The 20,342-nt window shown below is 41.8% G+C and overlaps 2 protein-coding genes across 5 annotated transcripts in view; one reads left to right on the forward strand and one right to left on the reverse strand.

Moving 5' to 3' along the window:
* The window catches only part of dkk3b (dickkopf WNT signaling pathway inhibitor 3b), a 14,351-nt gene extending 4,440 nt beyond the window's left edge, over window positions 1–9,911 (reverse strand). Inside the window, exons 1-5 of the mRNA XM_072664152.1 lie at window positions 9,678–9,911; window positions 9,328–9,414; window positions 8,962–9,039; window positions 2,511–2,603; window positions 2,283–2,427 (exon numbers count right to left, since the gene is read on the reverse strand). Of these exons, the coding sequence (XP_072520253.1) occupies window positions 2,283–2,427; window positions 2,511–2,603; window positions 8,962–9,039; window positions 9,328–9,414; window positions 9,678–9,881 (607 nt within the window). The 5' untranslated portion in view covers window positions 9,882–9,911. The remainder of the gene's footprint in view (window positions 1–2,282; window positions 2,428–2,510; window positions 2,604–8,961; window positions 9,040–9,327; window positions 9,415–9,677) is intronic.
* Window positions 9,912–12,973: 3,062 nt separating this feature from the next.
* mical2b (microtubule associated monooxygenase, calponin and LIM domain containing 2b) overlaps window positions 12,974–20,342 on the forward strand; it is a 75,498-nt gene continuing 68,129 nt past the window's right edge. For all 4 annotated transcript variants that reach the window (XM_072662928.1, XM_072662925.1, XM_072662926.1 and 1 more), the window contains exon 1: window positions 12,974–13,196. The gene's annotated coding sequence lies outside the window, so the exon portion shown is untranslated. The remainder of the gene's footprint in view (window positions 13,197–20,342) is intronic.

Raw genomic sequence — 20,342 nt, forward strand, 5'->3', positions numbered from 1 at the left:
GTGTGTGGTTTTGTGGCCACAGCTCCGGGCCGCAGTGTGAGCCGTACACACACACTTTGAATAGTGGTTCAACATTTGCATATCTGTCAGGAGGAAATACTACAGCTGGCGAATGAAAAGCTAATGCACAGAGCTTGGACTCTGAGTGTAAATCTGCATAGCATTCCAGTTTCCTTCCCCAGACAACAACTGCATCGTTTTAAAGAGAAGAAGGAGGGAAAAACCCCTCTGTCCAGTTTAAATGGCTTTTGGCTGGTTTCAGCATGTCAGACTTCATCAATCACAGTATTACTGCAGAGGGTGGAATCAAATTACAGTGTTTTACACCACATGTTTTTCCAACCCTGGTCCTTGCAGTAACTCCAGCCCTGCACAGTTCCCTCATTCCCCTGCTCCAACACACCCACTTCCAACTTCCATTCGTTAAATCAGTCATTTGGAGACTTCATCAAAAGCACTGCAGCACAAACACCACCATAAGCACCATCCATGGTTCTATCCCCAGGTTACATTAAAAGTCTGGGAGTCATTTTTAAACCCCTAAAACCTTGAGTTATCTACAGTACGTATACACTTCACTACACTACACTACAGTCACGATTCAAAATCAGTCAGGCCCTAAAATAGAACCTTGTGGGATGCCGCAAAACACGCTAAACTAAGCCAATTACACAATACTGTACAATAATTAATCTAGGGTTTTTGGGGTTAACAAACATTGATAAGATGCACCCTTTGTTTGATGCTTTTGTTACATCAGACATCAAACACACTGGATTGGATATTGGAAAAAAAAAAACATAATCCAATCCATTACCCTAAAGGCTGGATCAGTGTAACTCAGATAAGATAAGCTAATCCTTTATTAGTCCCACAGTGGGGACATTCACAGTGTCACAGCAGCAATGGGATAGCAAGACATTCAAGTAGATAAATTACCAGTATATATATATATATATACAATATAAATAATAGAAAAACATTATTATTATTACAGATTATTTACAGATAATTGCAAATTGACCCTTAATTGCACATGAGAAGGGGACTGGAAATGGAAATATATTGCACATTGTATTGTTACATTGAGGGACCCTTATTCCCTGAACCTGTGTGGAGTTTAAGTATGTGTGTATGTGGTCCGCTGGGAGCAGTACTGGTGCTGGTTGTAGAGTCTGACGGCAGAGGGAAGGAAAGATCACTTAGGGTGAAGCAGCCTGTCACTACAGGAGTCTCATGCATGGGGTGGGAGCTGTTCTCTAGCATGGATGCCAGCTTGGCTGGCAGATACACATACAAGCAGCAATACTTACCCTACGTAACCATGTCTTCATAGTCTATCAACATATTTAAGTAGCCTGGGATCAGGATTACTCGTGAAGATTGTTCTTAAAGTACGGCTCCTGATGATTTGGGAAAAGACTGTAAGTGAGAGAGGGAGAATTTCTGCTTTGCTGTAGGAAGCCAGTCCTTCCTCTGATATGTGGAGTCAGGAATGATCGATGGCAGATTTAAAAGGGAGGTGACGGGGTGGCGGAGGGTTGCAAAGATTTGCCGTACACAAGGTACAAGGCAGGTATTTATAGGAAGTTAGATTAGAGATGAAGGGCTTTAGGCACTAAATTATAAATCTTTTTTAAGGATATTTAGAAAAAATGTTTGTGAATCTGGCCCCTGATTACTATCAGTATCGGTCATGAAAAAGTGGTATCGTGCGACCCCAAGAATTGCTGCTTTTCCTGCTTTTCCTTTTTTTTTTTACCTGTTTTCTCACCAATTTAGATCACCAATTACCCAATTACCTGTAAGTATTGTACTGTCAATAGAATAGGACTCTCTGGAGGAGATAAACATGAACCTATTGACACCATGCTGCCTAGTGCCAGGCGTGGGCTAGAGGGGTATAAAGCCCCCCAGCATTGAGCTGTGGAGCAGTGGAAGAACTGTGTTCTCTGCTCCATCTAATGCTGAATGGATGAGTTCAGGATGAGGTGGGTGGTGATCATTCAGCATTCTGACCTGTCTGTCTGTCTGTCTACCTACATATCGGTCTATTTATCTGTCTGACTATCTACCTGTCTTACTTCCCACTTGTCTATCCAGCCATGTATCTACTGTACCTTACTAAGGAACTACCTCTCTATCTATGTCCCTGTCCGACCATCTACTTCTCCCTACTAGCTACCTGTCTACCTCTCTGTCTACTTGCCTATCAGCTACTCTACCATCTGTAGAAGTGAACAGTGAATCTGGGAGAGTGTATGAATTTACGAGAGTGTTACCTTTGTGAAAGGCGCAGCAGTGCTGCGGGCTGCAGTCGCTCTGGGCCTGGCAGATTGTGCCTGACTGTCCTCTGGTTTTGTTCTGCACGCAGAGACCCCACACACACAGCTGCTCTCCGCAACACTCCTCATCTTTCACACACTCCTGTAAACACACACATGGGCGGAGACGCGGTGTAAATTCCATGAAAAAGGGACGCAGTGTTTCGGATTTGGAAACTCACTCACCGTGTTGGTGGACTTGCAGGGAATGCACTTGGAGCTGCTAATGTTGTACAGACAAAAGCTGCCCTGCTCACAGTCTTCATCAATTAGACACTCCTACAGAGACACAATGCAAACACTGTTAACACACACACACACACACAGATTATATATATATATATATATATATATATATATATACAAACACATACATTCCTTTCAATATGGGCTTCAGTAGGGCTTTCATTAGTCTGTGTATGTGTCTGTGTGTGTTCTCCCATTACACTCCCAACTCAGGAAATTCCAATGTAGCATTTGTCCACCCAAACAAAACTCCAGAGGGACTAACACTCAGTACAACAGCCCACCCCCATTAACACAAACCACTTTTCTCCATTTTTTTACCCTTTATGGAGAACAACTGCCTGGAACCATCCATAAATACAGAAAGAAAGGAACTACTTACCTCTAAAGTACCCTCTGACCCTTCATCACGCTTTCTTTTTTATTTATTAATTTATTTTTCACGTTTTCTACCCAATCTGGCCAATTACCCAATCCCCGTCCCTGTGAGCTCCTTTTTTCCACTAACAATGCTCCCAACACTAGGCGGGTGCAGACTAGCACATGTCTCCTCCGACACTTGCGAAGCCGGTCACCGCCTCCTTTCCAACTGCCGCTGATGCTAGGCATTGCTAGGTCACCAGCACGCTCGGAGGAAAGCAGAGCTCCCCAGCTCCGATACAACGGCTAGGAGTGATGTGGGGAGAAAGTGCCATCAACCCACCCCTGAGAGAGAGAGCAAGGCCTGTTGTGCTCTCTCTGACTGTGGCTGCTGATGGCAAGCATCATTTACCCTTCTGAAGGAGTGACAGTGAGCCACATCCCCCTGGTTCAGTGCATTCTGGGTTGGACCAACCTGAATATCACTCCAAACAATTTTTTGAGAAAGCTGGCAGCCCTGATTATAAGATTATGTAGCTCCATAATAAAGGTTTAGATGCAGAAACATCTATAAATAGATGTAGTTTTTACTAAGTTCCAGTATAGCTTTTACTAAATCACTAAAAAGCAAGATTTCAGTCATTTTACTATTATGCAGCTTCAGCTACACTCCTAAAAACAAGGTTTTGGTAATTATATTACAATACAGCTTGAACTAAGATACTAAAAAAGTAAGATTTTAGTCATTTTACCACTGTACATTATGAACTAAATGACTAAAAAACAATGTTTCAGTCATTTGTACTATAATACAACTTCAATCAAATTAATTTAGTAGTTCTATTACACATGTTATTAAGAAAAGTTTCAGTCATTTCTCACTGCACATTTTTTAAGAAAGTTGGCGGCCCTGATTCTAAGACTGTGAATCTTATTTATAGATGTTTAGATGTTGTTTTCTTCTGTGTAAGTTTCAAAACAACGAGTACAAACCTTCTTCAACTACAACCAGCATAAGAAAATGGATACAATTGGCAAATAAAACACTTTCACTTGGCAAAAAACAAGCAAAACCCTAGAAATAGTCCAGAAATAATATTAACTAATATTACTACAATAATCTGAAAATGTGAAATAGATATTTAACCAGGTTTAAGATGATTTGACTTGTTTTTCTACCACAAGACTGGAACCTACATCCTTTACATAGTGAATAGCAAGGATACAGTGCCTAGTGCCCATACTGAGAAACAGCAGTACACTGCAGCAGGGCCTGAGCCTGGTTATCTAACACACTGAATTTACATCCAATCCTAATTTAACATGGAAACATCAGATCAGAGCCAGATGTGTTGGATTATAAACTACACTCTTCAGCACTCCATGAACATCTCCGCTTCAGGATCCCCAAGCTAACACACCTGATCCAACACCACTTTATTAAGTTGAACCAGGTGGGCCCGAACTGTTTCCTCCTTGTTTTCACAGTTGTATGAGAACTTATCCGGTCTAATCTAAATAAATACCACATTGCCCAGTTCACAGTACCTTTCTGCTTTCGCGGCCGTGTGGAGGGGTTATCAGATCAGCTGGAATCACTTTTGGAAGCCCTGAGCTGAAACATGCTGAGATACAGTGTGTTTTTCCTGCATCTGATTCATTTCATGCAGTTTGTGAGCTGTTACAGGGAGGTACCATGCCACCATGCAGCCCAGATCAAAGCAGCCTCTAGAGCTGCAGAGTCTAGACTGGTGTGGGAGGCTTTTCCAAATGAGTCACTCGATACAAAAACTGTAGTCTGGCAAATGTTTCCCACACATCCTAACCCCGTAAATCAAACTCCATTTACAGAACGAACAAAACAGCGATTGCAAAACTCCTTCAACTACAGCTCTCAGTTCAGTCCATTCTAAAGGCTCAGGATTAAAAAGAACAAGTCAAATGAGCCATCCAACGAGTAGTAATTTACACAGATGGTCTCCATAAGCCACACTGGGCTAATTTGGACAGTCATCATTTTTGACAAAGTTGCTAAAAAGCAATGTTTCAGTTGTTCTGTTACAGTACAGGGTTTTAGTTACTGAACAGCAAGATTTCAGTCATTTTTCTATTATGCAGCTTCAACTAAACACCTGAAAACAAGGTTTCAGTAATTCTATTACAATACTAATTTTAACTAATAATTTACCACTGTACAATTTGAACTGAATTACTACAAAAAAATGTTTCAGCAATTTTACTTTAATATAACTTCAACTAAATTACTAAAAAAACTATGTTTTATTATTTTACTCTAATAAAACTTCAAACAAATTACTTAAAAACAATGCTTCAGCAATTGTACTCGAATACAACTTCAACTAAATTATTAAAAACCAAAAGTTTCATTATTTTACTCTAATAAAACTTAAAATGGATGACTAAAAACCAATGTTTCAGTATTTTACTCTAATAAAACTTAAAATATATAACTAAAAACAATGTTTCAGTATTTTACTCTAATACAACTTCAACTAAATTACTAACAAAAACAATGTTTCAGCAATTTTAAACTTCAGTTATTAATAAAAACAAAGTTTCAGTTATAGTTTTAGTAATACAACTTCAAATAAGTTACTGAAAACCAATGTTTCAACAATTTTACTCTAATACAACTTCAACTAAATAACTAAAACGTACAGGTCAGTACTGGTTTCAGTCATTTTAGTACAGTACAGTTTAACCAAAATTACTGAAAATGAAAATTTCTGCAATTTTACTGCAATAACAAAACTGCCAAGAAACAATATTTCAGTAATTGTACTGTAACACAGTTTGTATTAAGTCACTAAACAGCAAAGTTTTAGTAATTTTACTACACTACAGCTTTTATTAAGTTTCAAAAAGCAAAGTTCTAATTTACTACATTAATCAAAAGCAATGTTTTAGTCATTTTAGTACACTACAGTTTGAACTAAAAGCAATGTTTATTTATTTTTCCCCTGGTATAGTTGAAGGAAAGCACACATTACATGACCGAAATACAACGTAGAGAGACTTAGTCTTATTCTAAATTAACTTGGGATCTACACTATGTCCAAAAGCCACAAGATCATTATAAATGACACTCCAACTCACCCCAAGCTGCTCCACAGCCCAGTGTGAAAGGCTTAATACCTCTCTAGACAACACTTCACACTGGGCATGGTGACCTAAGGCTCATGTGTGGCTGTGCCAGAGTGTCCCATTGTACTGGTAATGGTTTTCTATGGAGATTATAAACCCCTGTGTCAGTGAGGGAATTCAGACTGCGTATGCCCAGAAGCATCCAGACACGCTTTCTAAATACTGACTTCACTCCCTGACACAGGGGGTTATAATCTCCATAGAAAAGCATAGTGTATACCCCCAAACCCACCCACAAACTCATGCTGCAACAGAGGTAATGAGAAAAGTAAACGAAGCTACAAGAATAATAAACTGAGCAGAATGGAAAAGGAGTGCTGCAGAGTGCAGTGCTAGCAGATTCGTAGAGAATGGCATCACGGCAGGGTTATTAGTGCCACGAGTCCCAACCACAGTCACTGAGTGAGTTTTCCATGCATTCCTTCCAGTGTGTCTAATCCCACCAGGCTCTTTGCCGCTGCCAGCAGACACGCCACAACACGGCCACAAACAGCACTAATGGCACTACCGGCTGTGGAAGAAAACCAACGTGCTCCTGCGCTCACTGGCAGCAGTGGGTATTGTGTTACTGCCTCCTTCGCTGTATCGAATGACCCAGTTGGTTGGGAACTTCATCATTTCTAATACTTGATACTATGAGAGCTGTGTAAGAGTGTCAGAACACGCAGGAACGACTAAGACCACTCCCTTCTAAAGCCACGGCAGTAAAATTCCCCCTGTAGTGTAAAAATATGCTCCTAGCCCTAATAATCCTACTTACACTTTACAAGCAAAGACACGGCTCTTAGCTAGGAGAAGCAAGTGAGGGGTAAGAGCTCAAGTGTGTGACTCATGTTCGGAAAGTTTTTTGAGTGCCGACAGCACACAGCAAAGAGGCCGGACATCAACCATCTGCCCTTCAGCAGCTCAGCCCAGCGGCCCACAGCTCTACAAAGCACGGACACAGATTCAATAGCAAGTATTAGCAGATGACTGACTGTGCTTTCACACACACACACACACACACACACTCAGTAACACTTATGTCAGCCCGACAGCCTCCCTCATGAGACAGATTTCGTCACTGTTGTAACAAAACCTCTGTCGCAACAAAACCTCTGTCGCTTTCAAATGATATCAACAGAGTTAGAAGGTTCCCCTCCGTACTTGATGGTGATGGTCAAAAGCCAGTCTGCACCAAGAGCCCTTCCAGTACGGCTCGGCTCGACCCGCCATCCCTTAAAATCCATGGAAGACGAACGTCCAGACTTTTTTCTGTCCTGCACCGAAGTGGTGGACGAACTTTCCCTGTGTGTCCGAACAGCTCACTGTCTTCACACCCAGACTGAAGACCCTCCTCTTCTGAGAGTACTTGGGTGAAGAGTAGAGTACTATGGTCTCCATATTGACTTGTGTTTAGTAGAGTCTAAGCTTAGAGGGATCTAATAAGAGCATCTACTAAATGCCCTAAATGTGAATGTAAAAGTTTTGATACGGCAGAAGTCTATCCATTCACAACATACAGCATTATTAGCATTAGTACACATACATTAGAAACCTAATGAGCTGATGAACTCAACTGGTTTGAGAAAATCAATTACCTTAAACCATTTAAGTTTAATAACTCAAAAGATTTGAGTTTAATTAACAAAGTGATCTGAGTACAATTAATGTGCTTGTTAAGTGTTAGATGTAGTTAAGTAAAGTAAGTGAGTTGTAGTTACTCAAATAGAGGCCTTCACAACGGGACTGCAGGGGAAAGTAATCGGGGGCACAGTCCAGCACTGTTCACTAATCTCCCTGCTCTAATAGCTCTACCAGCCCAAGCAATTACAGATGAGTTGAATCAGGTCCAGTACAAAACTAAGCAGCCAATCGCTGATGGCATACTTCTTAGTGGACACTGCCCACTTTAGGTTAGCATCTAGCCAACATCAAGCCACATTCAGAAGCATGGAAAGTAGCCTGGGGGGGATGACTACACGCTGACGTTGAGTGAGTATGCAAATAGATGGTACCAGGAGCCAATGGGAAAGGTGTGAGTTTTACTCATCAAGGTTGTGCTGCACAAACAAAAGGCCCACCCTAAAGGTCACCATATTTCACTAGAAAAACTGAGTGTGTATCTCAAGTATTCATTTTTTAGTTGGTTTGGCATAATCACCTTAAGTTATTCAAACTTTCTGTAGTAATTAAGTTACTGTTAATTATTCAGTAAGGAAAAATGAATCACCACACATCACTGAAGTCTCCACATATAACAACATATTACTCCAGAAAAGCATTTTACATATGTATATATATATATATATATATATATATATATATATATATATACACACACTTTGATGAGCCAGTGCTGTAGTTGCTGATTGCCTGGCCACTTACGCTCACACATATACACATACACACCGACACTTCCACCTCTATAGCCAAAAACAGGCAATACTTTTATTATATCAAGATAAATGTTGTTATTGTGAGACACCATAAGCTCTTCTATTTTATTGTGGTGGATTTCGTCAGTGCTTAAAAAACGCTGACCAACTGACCAACACATTTCATTACAATGAATGTAATCAGTCCTGTTTTACTGGATGCAGTGCAGCACAATTCTGAATTATAAAGACTGTACTGAGTTTTAAAAATATTGTAATAACTATTAATATTTACCAAATGCGTCTAAAAATGTGAATCAATGCTGCATATCATATCATCTCAGTGTCAATGTAAAAAAAAAAAACCCAGAACATTAAACTCTTATCTTACAGCTAATGGCTCTTTTATAGAAAACCAGCTGCTGTCATTCTTTTAGACATATTTATGAAAATAACTATAACTATTAAATAAAACACTTTATACATTCTAATACTAAGCATGTACTCACATGGTCCACCTCGTTCCATCGGCCATCCTGAAAGAGGGTATTGTTGAAGGGGGTATCTCCTGTCTGACCGCCTGCTGCCTGGAGAGGACAAACCCAGGTGCTATCAACAAGGAAAGCAAAGCTGAAAACACACTGATAATAACTTGCAGACGTCCATTATGGACTGTATGGGCCGGCTTGACCAAGACATCTGCTCTCCAGTCTAAAGCCGAATGACACTGGAGGTAATCAGCATTCAGGGGACCATCAAGGAAGAACATAGGGCAGATTATAACCCACCCCCAGACACAAAGACAAAGACATACAAGGTTTTAAGAAACAGTCATCGTCTCGGTTCTGCCTCAGTGTGTCAGTGTGAACGCCCACCTTGGCTCCTGTTGTGTTCTGGTTCGGGTTCTGGTAGATGGTAGGCAGATTGTAACCATACAAATCCCTGGATGTCTCGTTCTCCATCTAAATGTGGTGAGACGAAAGCAGTGGCTTCTTATTTAAGGTGGCTTCTTAAATATGCTATGTTTAAAATTTTTATTACCACAATTTAAATAACAAATTAGACCAATTAGTGTTGGTTTCCATTCACAATATTTCAAATATTCTTAAAAAATTACAATACTAATTAATATAAAACTGCATTATACACATGAATAAAAATACTGTAAAAATGAAACTTATTTACATCATTTTAATAAAATAATCCTCAAAAATCTCCCTCCTACCTGATGAACGGCCTCTTCCAGCTTGTGCTGCGTGTCCTCCATCAGCTGCTCAACTTCCTTCAGCATGTCGTTTAAGGAGATCTGGCCCCGAGCCACAGTGACCTCCAGCTCCACAGGGTCAGCATGAGCCCCCTGAACTGCCACCAAGGCCAGCCAGAGCGACAAACAGGCGAGGAGCAGACTGTCTTTACCGAGCCCTTCCATCCTGCCCTGGATCACAGCCTCAGCCTGGGCTCGTTTATTTGGAAACTGACTGAGGACGAAAAAAAAAAGCTGGAAAAAAGACTTCTGGCTTCCACCATCAGCCACGTTTTTAAAGAGACAGAGCTCCATTCCCGACTTCTTTCCACAAGACAAGCATTTTACACTAAATCCTCAATGTTTTTAGTGGTAGATATTGTCAGTTTTGTTTGTTTTTGAGCTCATTTTAGTAATAATATGAGCTCAAATTTTAATAATAATATTTTATATTTTAATTTTTTGATAAATAGACAATTAATTACTGCATTTTATTCATATCCTTCCACAATTTATCATACAATAAGGACATGATTGCTGGTTAATGTGGTCATAATAAAAATTCCAATATTAAATATTATTTAGATAAAATTGCACTTCTTCTCCTTGGCCTGTAGATGGTGCTAGAGCACAGGTTCTCTTTACACCACAGCTCTGTCCTCGAAAACACAGGGTTTTGCTGCATAGATTCTTCCAAAGCAAGTGTTACATGTTACATTTTGACCAATAAATGCTGTGATTAACTATTTTGTGCATTAAATTTAAAGCCCATTAGAGCCCATTAGAAACCCCAACCATGCAGGACCATTTTAGGCTGTTGTGAATGGTCCACTGTCCTCAAAAGTGAGAGTTTGCTACCGCTAAGGTACTTCAGGGGTTGGTCCTGGGGTGATGGGATTGATCCTCACTCTGGTCACTCCTAGCTGGCCAACAACGTTGATAGATCTGGTTGAAAGTAGGTTGCGATGTGAAACACACCCAGCCGACATGCTCATGTGGGGCTCTAAGGGTGGATCGTGGGCTTATGTGGGTTTGAGTGGGTTTGTACATGTGTTGTTACTGGGTTTCCCAAATAGGTCCCATTGCAATAGCCCACCTTAATCTCACATAGGTCCTGTCTTGACCCCAGGCCCATGTTTGACCCTTCCTAGTCCCTCCCTGGTCACTGACCCTGGTGGGCATTCATTTGTGGGACCAACATAGAACCCATAGACAAACCTTTCTGGTTCACAGTTGGGATACCCATGCAGGCCCCATATGGGCATGTCCTCTGGGAACATGTATGGTGACCAAACCCAACGTCATAATGTTAACCTACACACAATGTGGCATTCAAAGTCAAACATCTGTCTAACGTTGGGGTTTTCCCACACCTCCTAGAAACACATAACAGATTTACCTCTAGGTGTGAGTACATGAGTGTGTGTATGTTGCCCTGCGATTGACTGGTGGCCTATCCAGTGTGTTTTCCTGCCTTGAGCCCCACTGTGACCCTGACAAGGACAAGCAGATAAGCAGATGCATGAATGAACGTTGAATGTGACCTATAACATCGGTGGAGCTCATGATGTGGGTGAGTGAGTGGAAGAACAGAGGTGTAGGTCTTTCTAAAACAGTGGGCGGTAATTGTACATTAGCTTTTATACATGGAAGCTGAGGCCTACGTCTATGCAGGCCTCGTGTCCTTTCTCAGAGGGACGTGTCTCTGGAACCTGAAGCTCTCCAATGACAGCTGCTGTGTAGCAATAAAACTTGAGCTGCCGTGGACGCCCCCTTACTTGTTTGTGTGTGAGAGTGTGTGTGTGACTGTAGTTTATTTTAATGTAGTTCTAATATGTTGGTTGTGTGTTATGTATAGATGCTGGATGTACTATCAAGGACAAATGCAATTTTATAAGTTGCTTAATAAGTCGTTTTTAGAGTTTTAGAGAGATATATTTACTTCTATTTGAGTCATTATTTCACAGATAAATCAATAATTTTACTTTATCATGGGCTCATACGAATAGGCTTTGTTCCTAAATTAATTGTAAGCTCATGCTATTTGTATGCTATTTTGGAACTTAGCAAAATGTTAAAAATGTGTCTGGGGATGAATAAATGTCCTACTGTGTACTTGGATGCAGTTTACATGCACTATCCATTACTGTTAAATAATAAAATATCCATAAAAAACAAATTTTCTCATGTCGTCACTGCATTTCTTACACTTTGAGCTGTAGGACACCCCTCAACAAGACAAATCAATACTTTTACTTCACGAGATAATACCAATAAACTATGTTTTTTATTATTATTATTAATCCTAAGCTAATGTCTCTTTGGAACTTTTGGAGCAAAATTTTATCAACAGATTTTCTCATGTTTACACTGCATGTCTTGCACTGTAAGCTCATTGGACTGTAGGACAGTTAGGATAGTTTCTTAATGAGGAGTTTTTAGAAAAATGTATTCACTTCTATTGGAGGCATTATTTCACAGAGGCACAAATCAATGGGCTAAAACAAATATGCTACAAGTATTTTTTCATAAGTAATTGTAAGATAATGCCACTTAGGAACTTTTAATTTACTTTTTTTTATTTTAATTAAATAAATTATGTGTCTGGGGATGAGTAAATATCCTGCTGTTAACTTGGATGCAGTTTACATTCACTAAAAAATATAAATAATTGTAAAAATAATAATAATAATAAATTATAAAAAAAATAATACATTAATAATAATAAAATAATAAATAATAAAATATCCATAAGCAACAGATTTTTTCATGTTTACACTGCATGTCTTGCACTGTAAGCTCATTGGAGATTTTAGAAAAATGTATTCACTTCTATTGGAGGCATTATTTCACAGAGGCACAAACCAATACTTTTACTTTATCATGGGCTAAAACAAATATGCTACAAGTATTTTTTCATAAGTAATTGTAAGATAATGCCACTTAGGAACTTTTAATTACGTGCATTTTTTTATTTGTATTTTTATTTTAAATATAAGTAAATGTCCTGCTGTTAACTTGGATGCAGTTTACATTCACTATAAACTGTTAAATGTTAAATAATAAAATATTTATGAACAGCAGATCTTCTCATGTTTACACTGCCTTCCTCACGCTGCGAGCTCAATGGCCGGCAGGACACGCCTTCAAACTCTATCCGTGCTTATGATTGGCCGTCGTTCCTCCTAAGCCCCGCCCTTCACTATAAGTTCTGTGGAGGTTCACGCGCTGTGAGCGAACGCGGCTTGGGAGAGAGAGGCGGAGAGACGGTCAGAGAGGGACAGAGAGGGACAGAGAGGGACAGGGGAATGTCCCAGAAACAGATCATTTGGGTTTAAACTAGTTTCAAATAAACGCTAATAAAGTTTGGGAAGCAGTTCACGGATATATATGTATATATATGTATATATATGTAAATAAACAGCAGCGGGCGAGGCAGACACCGTGGGTTTGAGTAGCAGCTGTCGCCGGGAGGGGAACCCACTAACGAGCCAGGCAGTGGTAAGTAGCCCTCCCTCGAGTTAATGTCCTATCTAGCTAATATTTCCCAAAACACAGCTTCCAGCAGGGCTGCGGTAGTGAAATGCACCGCGGTGTGTGTGTTGGGCTATCGCGTGTCTCCGGCAGGTGTCCTGTTGCAGCTGTGGGCTGTAGGATCCAGTGCAGTGTTGGATATTTCAGCAGGGTTTGCGGCTGCTGGAGAGATATTTGGAGATATTTAGGGTTTCTGCTGTGCTTTAACATCTTTGGGTACCTGGATTAGGGGGGTGGGGGAGGTCAGGCCAGGTGTAACATCTTTGGGTACCTGGGTTAGGGGGGTGGGGGAGGTCAGGCCAGGTGTAACATCTTTGGGTACCTGGATTAGGGGGGTGGGGGAGGTCAGGCCAGGTGTAACATCTTTGGGTACCTGGGTTAGGGGGGTGGGGGAGGTCAGGCCAGGTGTAACATCTTTGGGTACCTGGATTAGGGGGGTGGGGGAGGTCAGGTCAGGTGTAACATCTTTGGGTACCTGGATTAGGGGGGTGGGGGAGGTCAGGTCAGGTGTAACATCTTTGGGTACCTGGATTAGGGGGGTGGGGGAGGTCAGGTCAGGTGTAACATCTTTGGGTACCTGGATTAGGGGGGTGGGGGAGGTCAGGCCAGGTGTAACATCTTTGGGTACCTGGATTAGGGGGGTGGGGGAGGTCAGGCCAGGTGTAACATCTTTGGGTACCTGGATTAGGGGGGTGGGGGAGGTCAGGCCAGGTGTAACATCTTTGGGTACCTGGATTAGGGGGGTGGGGGAGGTCAGGCCAGGTGTAACATCTTTGGGTACCTGGATTAGGGGGGTGGGGGAGGTCAGGTCAGGTGTAACGTCTTTGGGTACCTGGATTAGGGGGGTGGGGGAGGTCAGGCCAGGTCAGGCCAGGCTGCTGCTCTTATACAGTGCTGGTGTACAGTAACAGTAGCAGTGGCCTGTGGTGGTGTAGAGTTTAGAGGATTACCTTTGCTTGATTTGCATAGTTTTCTCTAATTTCTTCAAACTTCCCTTTTTTATTTCACATTTATCTCCTCCTGTGTTCATGGTGTGTTAATGTCTTCCCTGGATGGGCCTCAGTCAGTGGGGTCCGGCAGCTGCTCTTACAGCTACTGTGGTGGTGCGTCTGCTGTCTGTGTTCTCTTGGGTGGTATGAAGCTACGTTTACTGAGTTTACTTGTTTTTAATGTGTTTCTGATTATAAATTGTAGGAGTTCCTTCCGTGTCGGTTGTGTTTTGATGCTTTCACCTGGCCGGCCTTCGATCAGTGAGGTGAGGCAGCTCCTCTGGTGGTGTATCTGCTTATATCTCCATTTCCACAGGTGGCCCTCGACCAGTTACGGTTGCTTTGAGTGCCTTCAGATGATAGCAGGCCTGCTTTTACTTTTACCTTAAGGTGTGTAGTTTTGGTCCTTTTTTTACTCCACATGCAGTTCCAGATCCTTCTGTTCAGTTGGCTCAGCATCTGCAATGCTCGGCTGGCTCTCACACCTCTTGTGTTGGAGCTTCAGCGTTATATTTAAAACCAGGTGGATCCCAAAAGGAGAGGCCTAGCTAATGCTGATGAGTACAGTTGCAGTTGTATGTATGAGAAGTTGCTCAAGGAGTTCCTTGTTCCAGGTTGTTTGTTGGTGTAGCATGTACCACCACCACCACCACCTTCCCACCATGGCAGACTAGGGTTCGAGTCTGTCCAGGCAAGCACACCATGCTACACCAGGAAGTCTACGTTCACAGCAGTTGAAGTGGCCTAAATCTCACTTTCTTTTTAAGGTGACCTGTATCTGACCTATCTCTGAACAGTGCATGCTCCTGAAACTGCATATGAGCAGTGATTCGTCCATTTCCCTTTTTCCAATTTTTTTTTTTGATTGGTGTCCCCACGATTTGGATATGTATCTGATAATAATTCCACATAGGAAAGCGGCCCAATTCAGAACTGCACATGTCCGATTCAGTGTTTGCTTGTTTTTTTGCTGTTCGCACTGCCCACACCGGCACCGTGTGAATGTGGCTGAAGAGTCCTTGGGCCAGACTCCTAATGCTACATTCTCATGGCTGTGTAACGGGAGTCCAGTGTAGATCGCTCTGCATAAGAGCATCAGCCCGTAGTATGTATGCCACAAATGTCATTTCTGTGTAGCCACCTGTAGCGTACCTCTGCTTAAGGTATTATTTGGGTTTATTTATTAACTTATTTATTTTACTCCACACAGAATAAGTTGTACGCTTCTTACCAGATGCCCACACAAAGCAAATGCAACCTACCAGGCTGTGACTCAAGTTTGTCATTGGCAGCTTATTAGCTCCACAGTGCAGGATTATTATAGCTGTTTATTGTTTTGGCTGGTGTGATAATCCACTGAGGATCAAATGATAAGGCCGCTGGCTGCAGCTGATGTGGAATTGAATGTTCTCCCCTTGAGCAAGGCACCTAATGGATGGAATAAATGAGGTGGGTTAATGTTGTATTGCTGTGCAATGGCTACAAAAAGAGTGCAGATCATGTGTTGCCATTAATGCTGTTTACAGATAATAGAGTAAGAGATATTTAGTTGGGTCTCTAGTTCTTGTGAAACAAGTTTAACCAAGCAAATGAAGGCCAGAGAAGCTTGGGGGAATGCTGGAATCAGATGCACAGATGTACAAATGCACACATACAGCTTGTCTAAGTACTGCCAATAGAAAAGGACTCTCAGGAGCAGATAAGCATGTGCCTATTGTTGCCATGCCTAATGCCAGGCGTGGGCTAGAGGGTATAAAGCCCCCCAGCATTGAGCTGTTAAGCAGTAGAACTGTGCTCTCTAGAGTTTTTTGGTCTGAGGTGGGGTGGTGATCATCAATCATTCCGACCTTGATAACTCTCTTGTTGATGAATGCAATCAAATCCACACAGCGAATGCTCCAGAATGTTGTACAAAGTCTTACCTGGACCGCAGAGACAGTTACTTCAGCAACCTGTTTTGTTACCCCTAATTTTGGAAGAAACAATGCTTGTGCAGCAGTGTCCAAATACTTTTGTCCATGTAGTGTATTCTAGCTAAATAAACTGGTCCAAACTGTGTCTGTTTATCTGAGAAGTCTATTTCTCTGCTGTTATTGAGCCCAATGTCATAGACTATGAAGAAGTTCATGAGTCACTCCTGAAGTTCCTCAGAAAGCCAGCGTGTTACTTTATCTGTGCCGTTCTTGAGCCGCGTCGAGAACGTTTCCGTCTGATTTTTTTTCCCTTGGACATACTCTTTTCTTCCATCTCCTGTGGGCAGTGGAACAGTTACAGAACTAGTTGTTCCCTGGCCTGTGCTGCTGACTTATAAGGGCCGTCCTGGGTATTGGTGGACAGGACGACAAAAATACACCAGCTGAGTGGCTGTGCAGTCGCGTCCGGTGTAGATCTGTCAGACCTGTAGAGGCATTTTACCACCGCCGTGAGGAGAGACTCGCAGGAACACGCTGAGGGAGCGCTTTGGCTCTGTGTTGAAGGCCGCAATTAGAATATTAGCCCACTGTGGAAAGCTGTAAGCTCCTGTGGGAGCCCTATAGCCTTTCAATGAGATAATGGTGGATGAAGCCATTCTGCTCTCAGCCAGTGTTTTCTCAGTGCCTCAGTAAGACCTGTTGAGTATTGCAGTTAACTATATAAACTACATTGACATTGATTCCTATGTCTGGTCATTTTAAGCCTTTTAAATCATATAATTGAATTAATTAAATATTAATTTATCACATTTCACTACTCCCACTTTTCTCAGCTACCTCAGAGACTCTCCATTATAACATATTTGGCTTGGAAGTGCAATAAGTTCTGATATGACTTGAAACAGGATTCCCAGCTAGTCCACTGGCCGGTGTCCACTTTTTAATTATTTTTTTATACCGTCATGCTGTCTCAAAATATTAGTGCAGTACACGGTGTTACCAAGAGTGGGGAGCAGCATAAGCTTTGCAAGTAGTGCAGATGGTTCTACGTTTACGTGGCTTCTGAACAATCTCGACCTTTTATTTTAAAGTTCACTTTGCTCACAGGCTGACCAACTAAGTGAACACTGAGCTATGTCTCACCAGTCATTTAATAAGTGTTAAACAGTCAGCCTGACAACCACTGGAAATGTTTAACTGCTCTGAATCAGGAGAGAGAAGCTGATTAGCATTAACTTAGTTAGCTGGACAACAATTATCTCACAACAGAAGAACGTCTGGCTGACCAAAAGACAAAGAGAACGTCCTGGATCTGTAGCCCACTTTAAAGGTAAAGGTGCACGTATTTGTCACTGTACAGTGTGGACTGTACAGCGAAATGTGTCCTCCGCATTTAACCCATCTGGTAGTGAACACACACTCACGCACACACATGTGTTAGGGGCAGTGAGTACACACACACCCAGAGCGGTGGGCAGCCAACTCCAGCGCCCGGGGAGCAGAGAGGGTAAAGGGCCTTGCTCAAGGACCCAACAGCGGCAGCTTGCCGAGACCGGGAATCGAACCCACAACCCTGTTATCGATATCCCGGCGCTCTAACCGCTGAGCCACCACTGCCCCAAAAGCTGGCAACTGCTGCATTGGCCGGGATTCGGACCCGAATCCTAGCTAGCCTTTGCTTGGTTATCTCCGCAACAGCTCAACCAAGTATGACCGCTCAAAACAGCTGCTGTTGACTTACTGCTAAGCTACTGACATGATAAAACCTCATAAACTTGTGTCTGAGAGAGCTAAGTCAATCGACTTGTGTTGGGTTAGCTAGCAGACTAAACACTACAGCACAGACACCAGTAAAGCCTTATATCTTGAGTGCACAGGATAGCAGGATAACCCCCCCCTCCTTTTTTTTTTTTTACCCCTAATTTTGGAAGGAACAATAATTGCACAGCAATGTCCCAATACTTTTGTCCATATAGTGTATTCTAGCTAAATAAACTGGTCCTTTCACAAAGATTGAATTGAGCGTTTAATAGACTGGCTCATCCAGGTTTGCATGCTCTCCCTTTTAATCAAACTCGGCTTATCGCTTAGACTTGCAACTACGGTGCTGTTAAGACTGTCCACCGTGTGTGTCTGTATCATTAAGTGGAAATCAAGCATAATTTTGAGGGCAGTAGAAGTAGTAGTTTCCATTAACAGCATAATGCTTTACCAACATTAATTCAAAATAGTCCCTCCCTATATAGTGCAATACTGATAAGGAAGTAGGGGTCCCTGTGGACTGAGTGACCTTCTGTTGAGTGCAGTGAGTATGCTTGGTCAGTACCATGTACTGTACAGCTCTGATCTGCTTTTGGCTCCAGTGGAGGTTTTTATGGGTAAATATAGCGGTTCATTACTAAAAATATGAGTAGAACTGGAAAGGGATCAAGGGTTCAAGACATAAATAAACATCTACCCTGTACTGAATGGCTGCTAATCCCCCCCATGTAGTTTAATTGCTGTGTCAGTAACTTCACCCCATTCCAGGGGTGTAAGAATTTGACCTCAGAGTATAGCAGTGTTATCTTTTGTGATACTGTATTGATTCTCAGTATTGATTTTGAATTTATAGTTTGCATGTAAAGACTGGTGGCAGACGGTGGATCGTTTTGTGTTGTGTTTAAACCCTGATTGCTAGAGAACAGCATAGTCTTCAGGTTGGATGAAGAGTAAACTTTTACTTTAGTCAGATTTTAGGCATATACTGGTGGCATTATAGCATTATATCGTCTTTCTTACAGTATCTTAATATATTGTAATATATGTACTTGTCAAAACATTGCCCTTATTAATGCCAGCTAGCCCAGCCCTAGCTCCTGCTTTGTAATTGCCATCTTAGTAATTCCAGTTTTATCAGTTCCTGTTGATAAAGATGTACAGTACCGCTTAAATAATTCAGCATTTTAATTGGTATTAGTCTTGACCTGCTGTAAGGGTATGGCAGTAGTATGTGATTGTTGTTTTTCTCTGATTATTATCCTGGTTATTATATCTGGCCAATATAATTATTGTACTCCTGTCTTGGATGCACCGAGTGCATTATTAATATCATGACATCTTCATCATTGACTTCTGGTTAAATTTGGTAAACAAAAAGTTCTATACTTTTAATGTCGCATTATAGATATATCATAGAAAATATATTAGAACGTCAGCTTTTCTCTCCAGTGTCATGCAGCCCTAGTAGGTTATACCGTATCGCTTCACATGGCAGACTGGGATTCGATTCTCTGTCTAGGCAAACACTCGCTGTACAAAGAGTCACTCGGGGATAACAATTTCTGCCAAATTTGTCAAGTTAAATTTTGAGTATACTGTCTGTGTCTGTGAGTTTGGCTATGCCTTGTGGAGCACTGGCCGCTCCTACTTGATTTGACTTTGGTCAGTATCCCAACCCATTATGTGACCAAACTAGGGAATCCAGCTCCGTCATGTTCCTGTTCTGTTCCAGGATCTCAGATGGGGCGCTTGGACGGTTGAATTGCTTTATTGCCGCATGACCTGGTGAGAGTTGATTTCATTGCAGTACAGTTCTCCGAGACGTAAAATGCGCACTGCATATACACAGTTCAGCCATAACATTAAAACCTCCTGCCTTGCACCATAAAAACGACGCTAAACGGTCAAGGCAGGTGGCCTGTGGAATCTGGCACCAAGACATTGGCAGCAGATCTTTTTAGCCCTGTAAGTTATGAGGTGAGATTTCCATGGATCACATCAGTGAGCTTTGGGTGCCCATGACCGCCGGTTCACCAGTTGTCCGTGCTTGAAGCACTATTGATGGGTACTGACCACTGCATACACCCCACAAGACCTGTCTGATGTCTTGCAGATCATAGTTATATTAGTAAGTTCACAGTAGGGAAGCTGCTACTGAAAGTAGTTGTCTTTGTTCAACACTTCCTAATGGGAAGCAACCAGAAAAAGATGAGGAAGCCTCGATGAGCACTGACCTTTCTGACTGTCCAAGCTGGCTGTGAATTCTGCAGTGACCATGTCAGTGGATGAATCTGCAGTGAATTGTTTTCCAGCAGATTTCGATCAGTTTCCTTCAACTTTAGGAGTGCTTATTGCCTTATATTTAGTAATCAGAGTGGTTAAAACACCAGGTTATCTACCTGTCAGTCATTCATTAGGATATTAGGACCATGCCCTGACCGTTTACAGAG

Source organism: Salminus brasiliensis, chromosome 19 (assembly GCF_030463535.1).
Source record: "Salminus brasiliensis chromosome 19, fSalBra1.hap2, whole genome shotgun sequence".
NCBI lineage: Eukaryota > Metazoa > Chordata > Actinopteri > Characiformes > Bryconidae > Salminus > Salminus brasiliensis.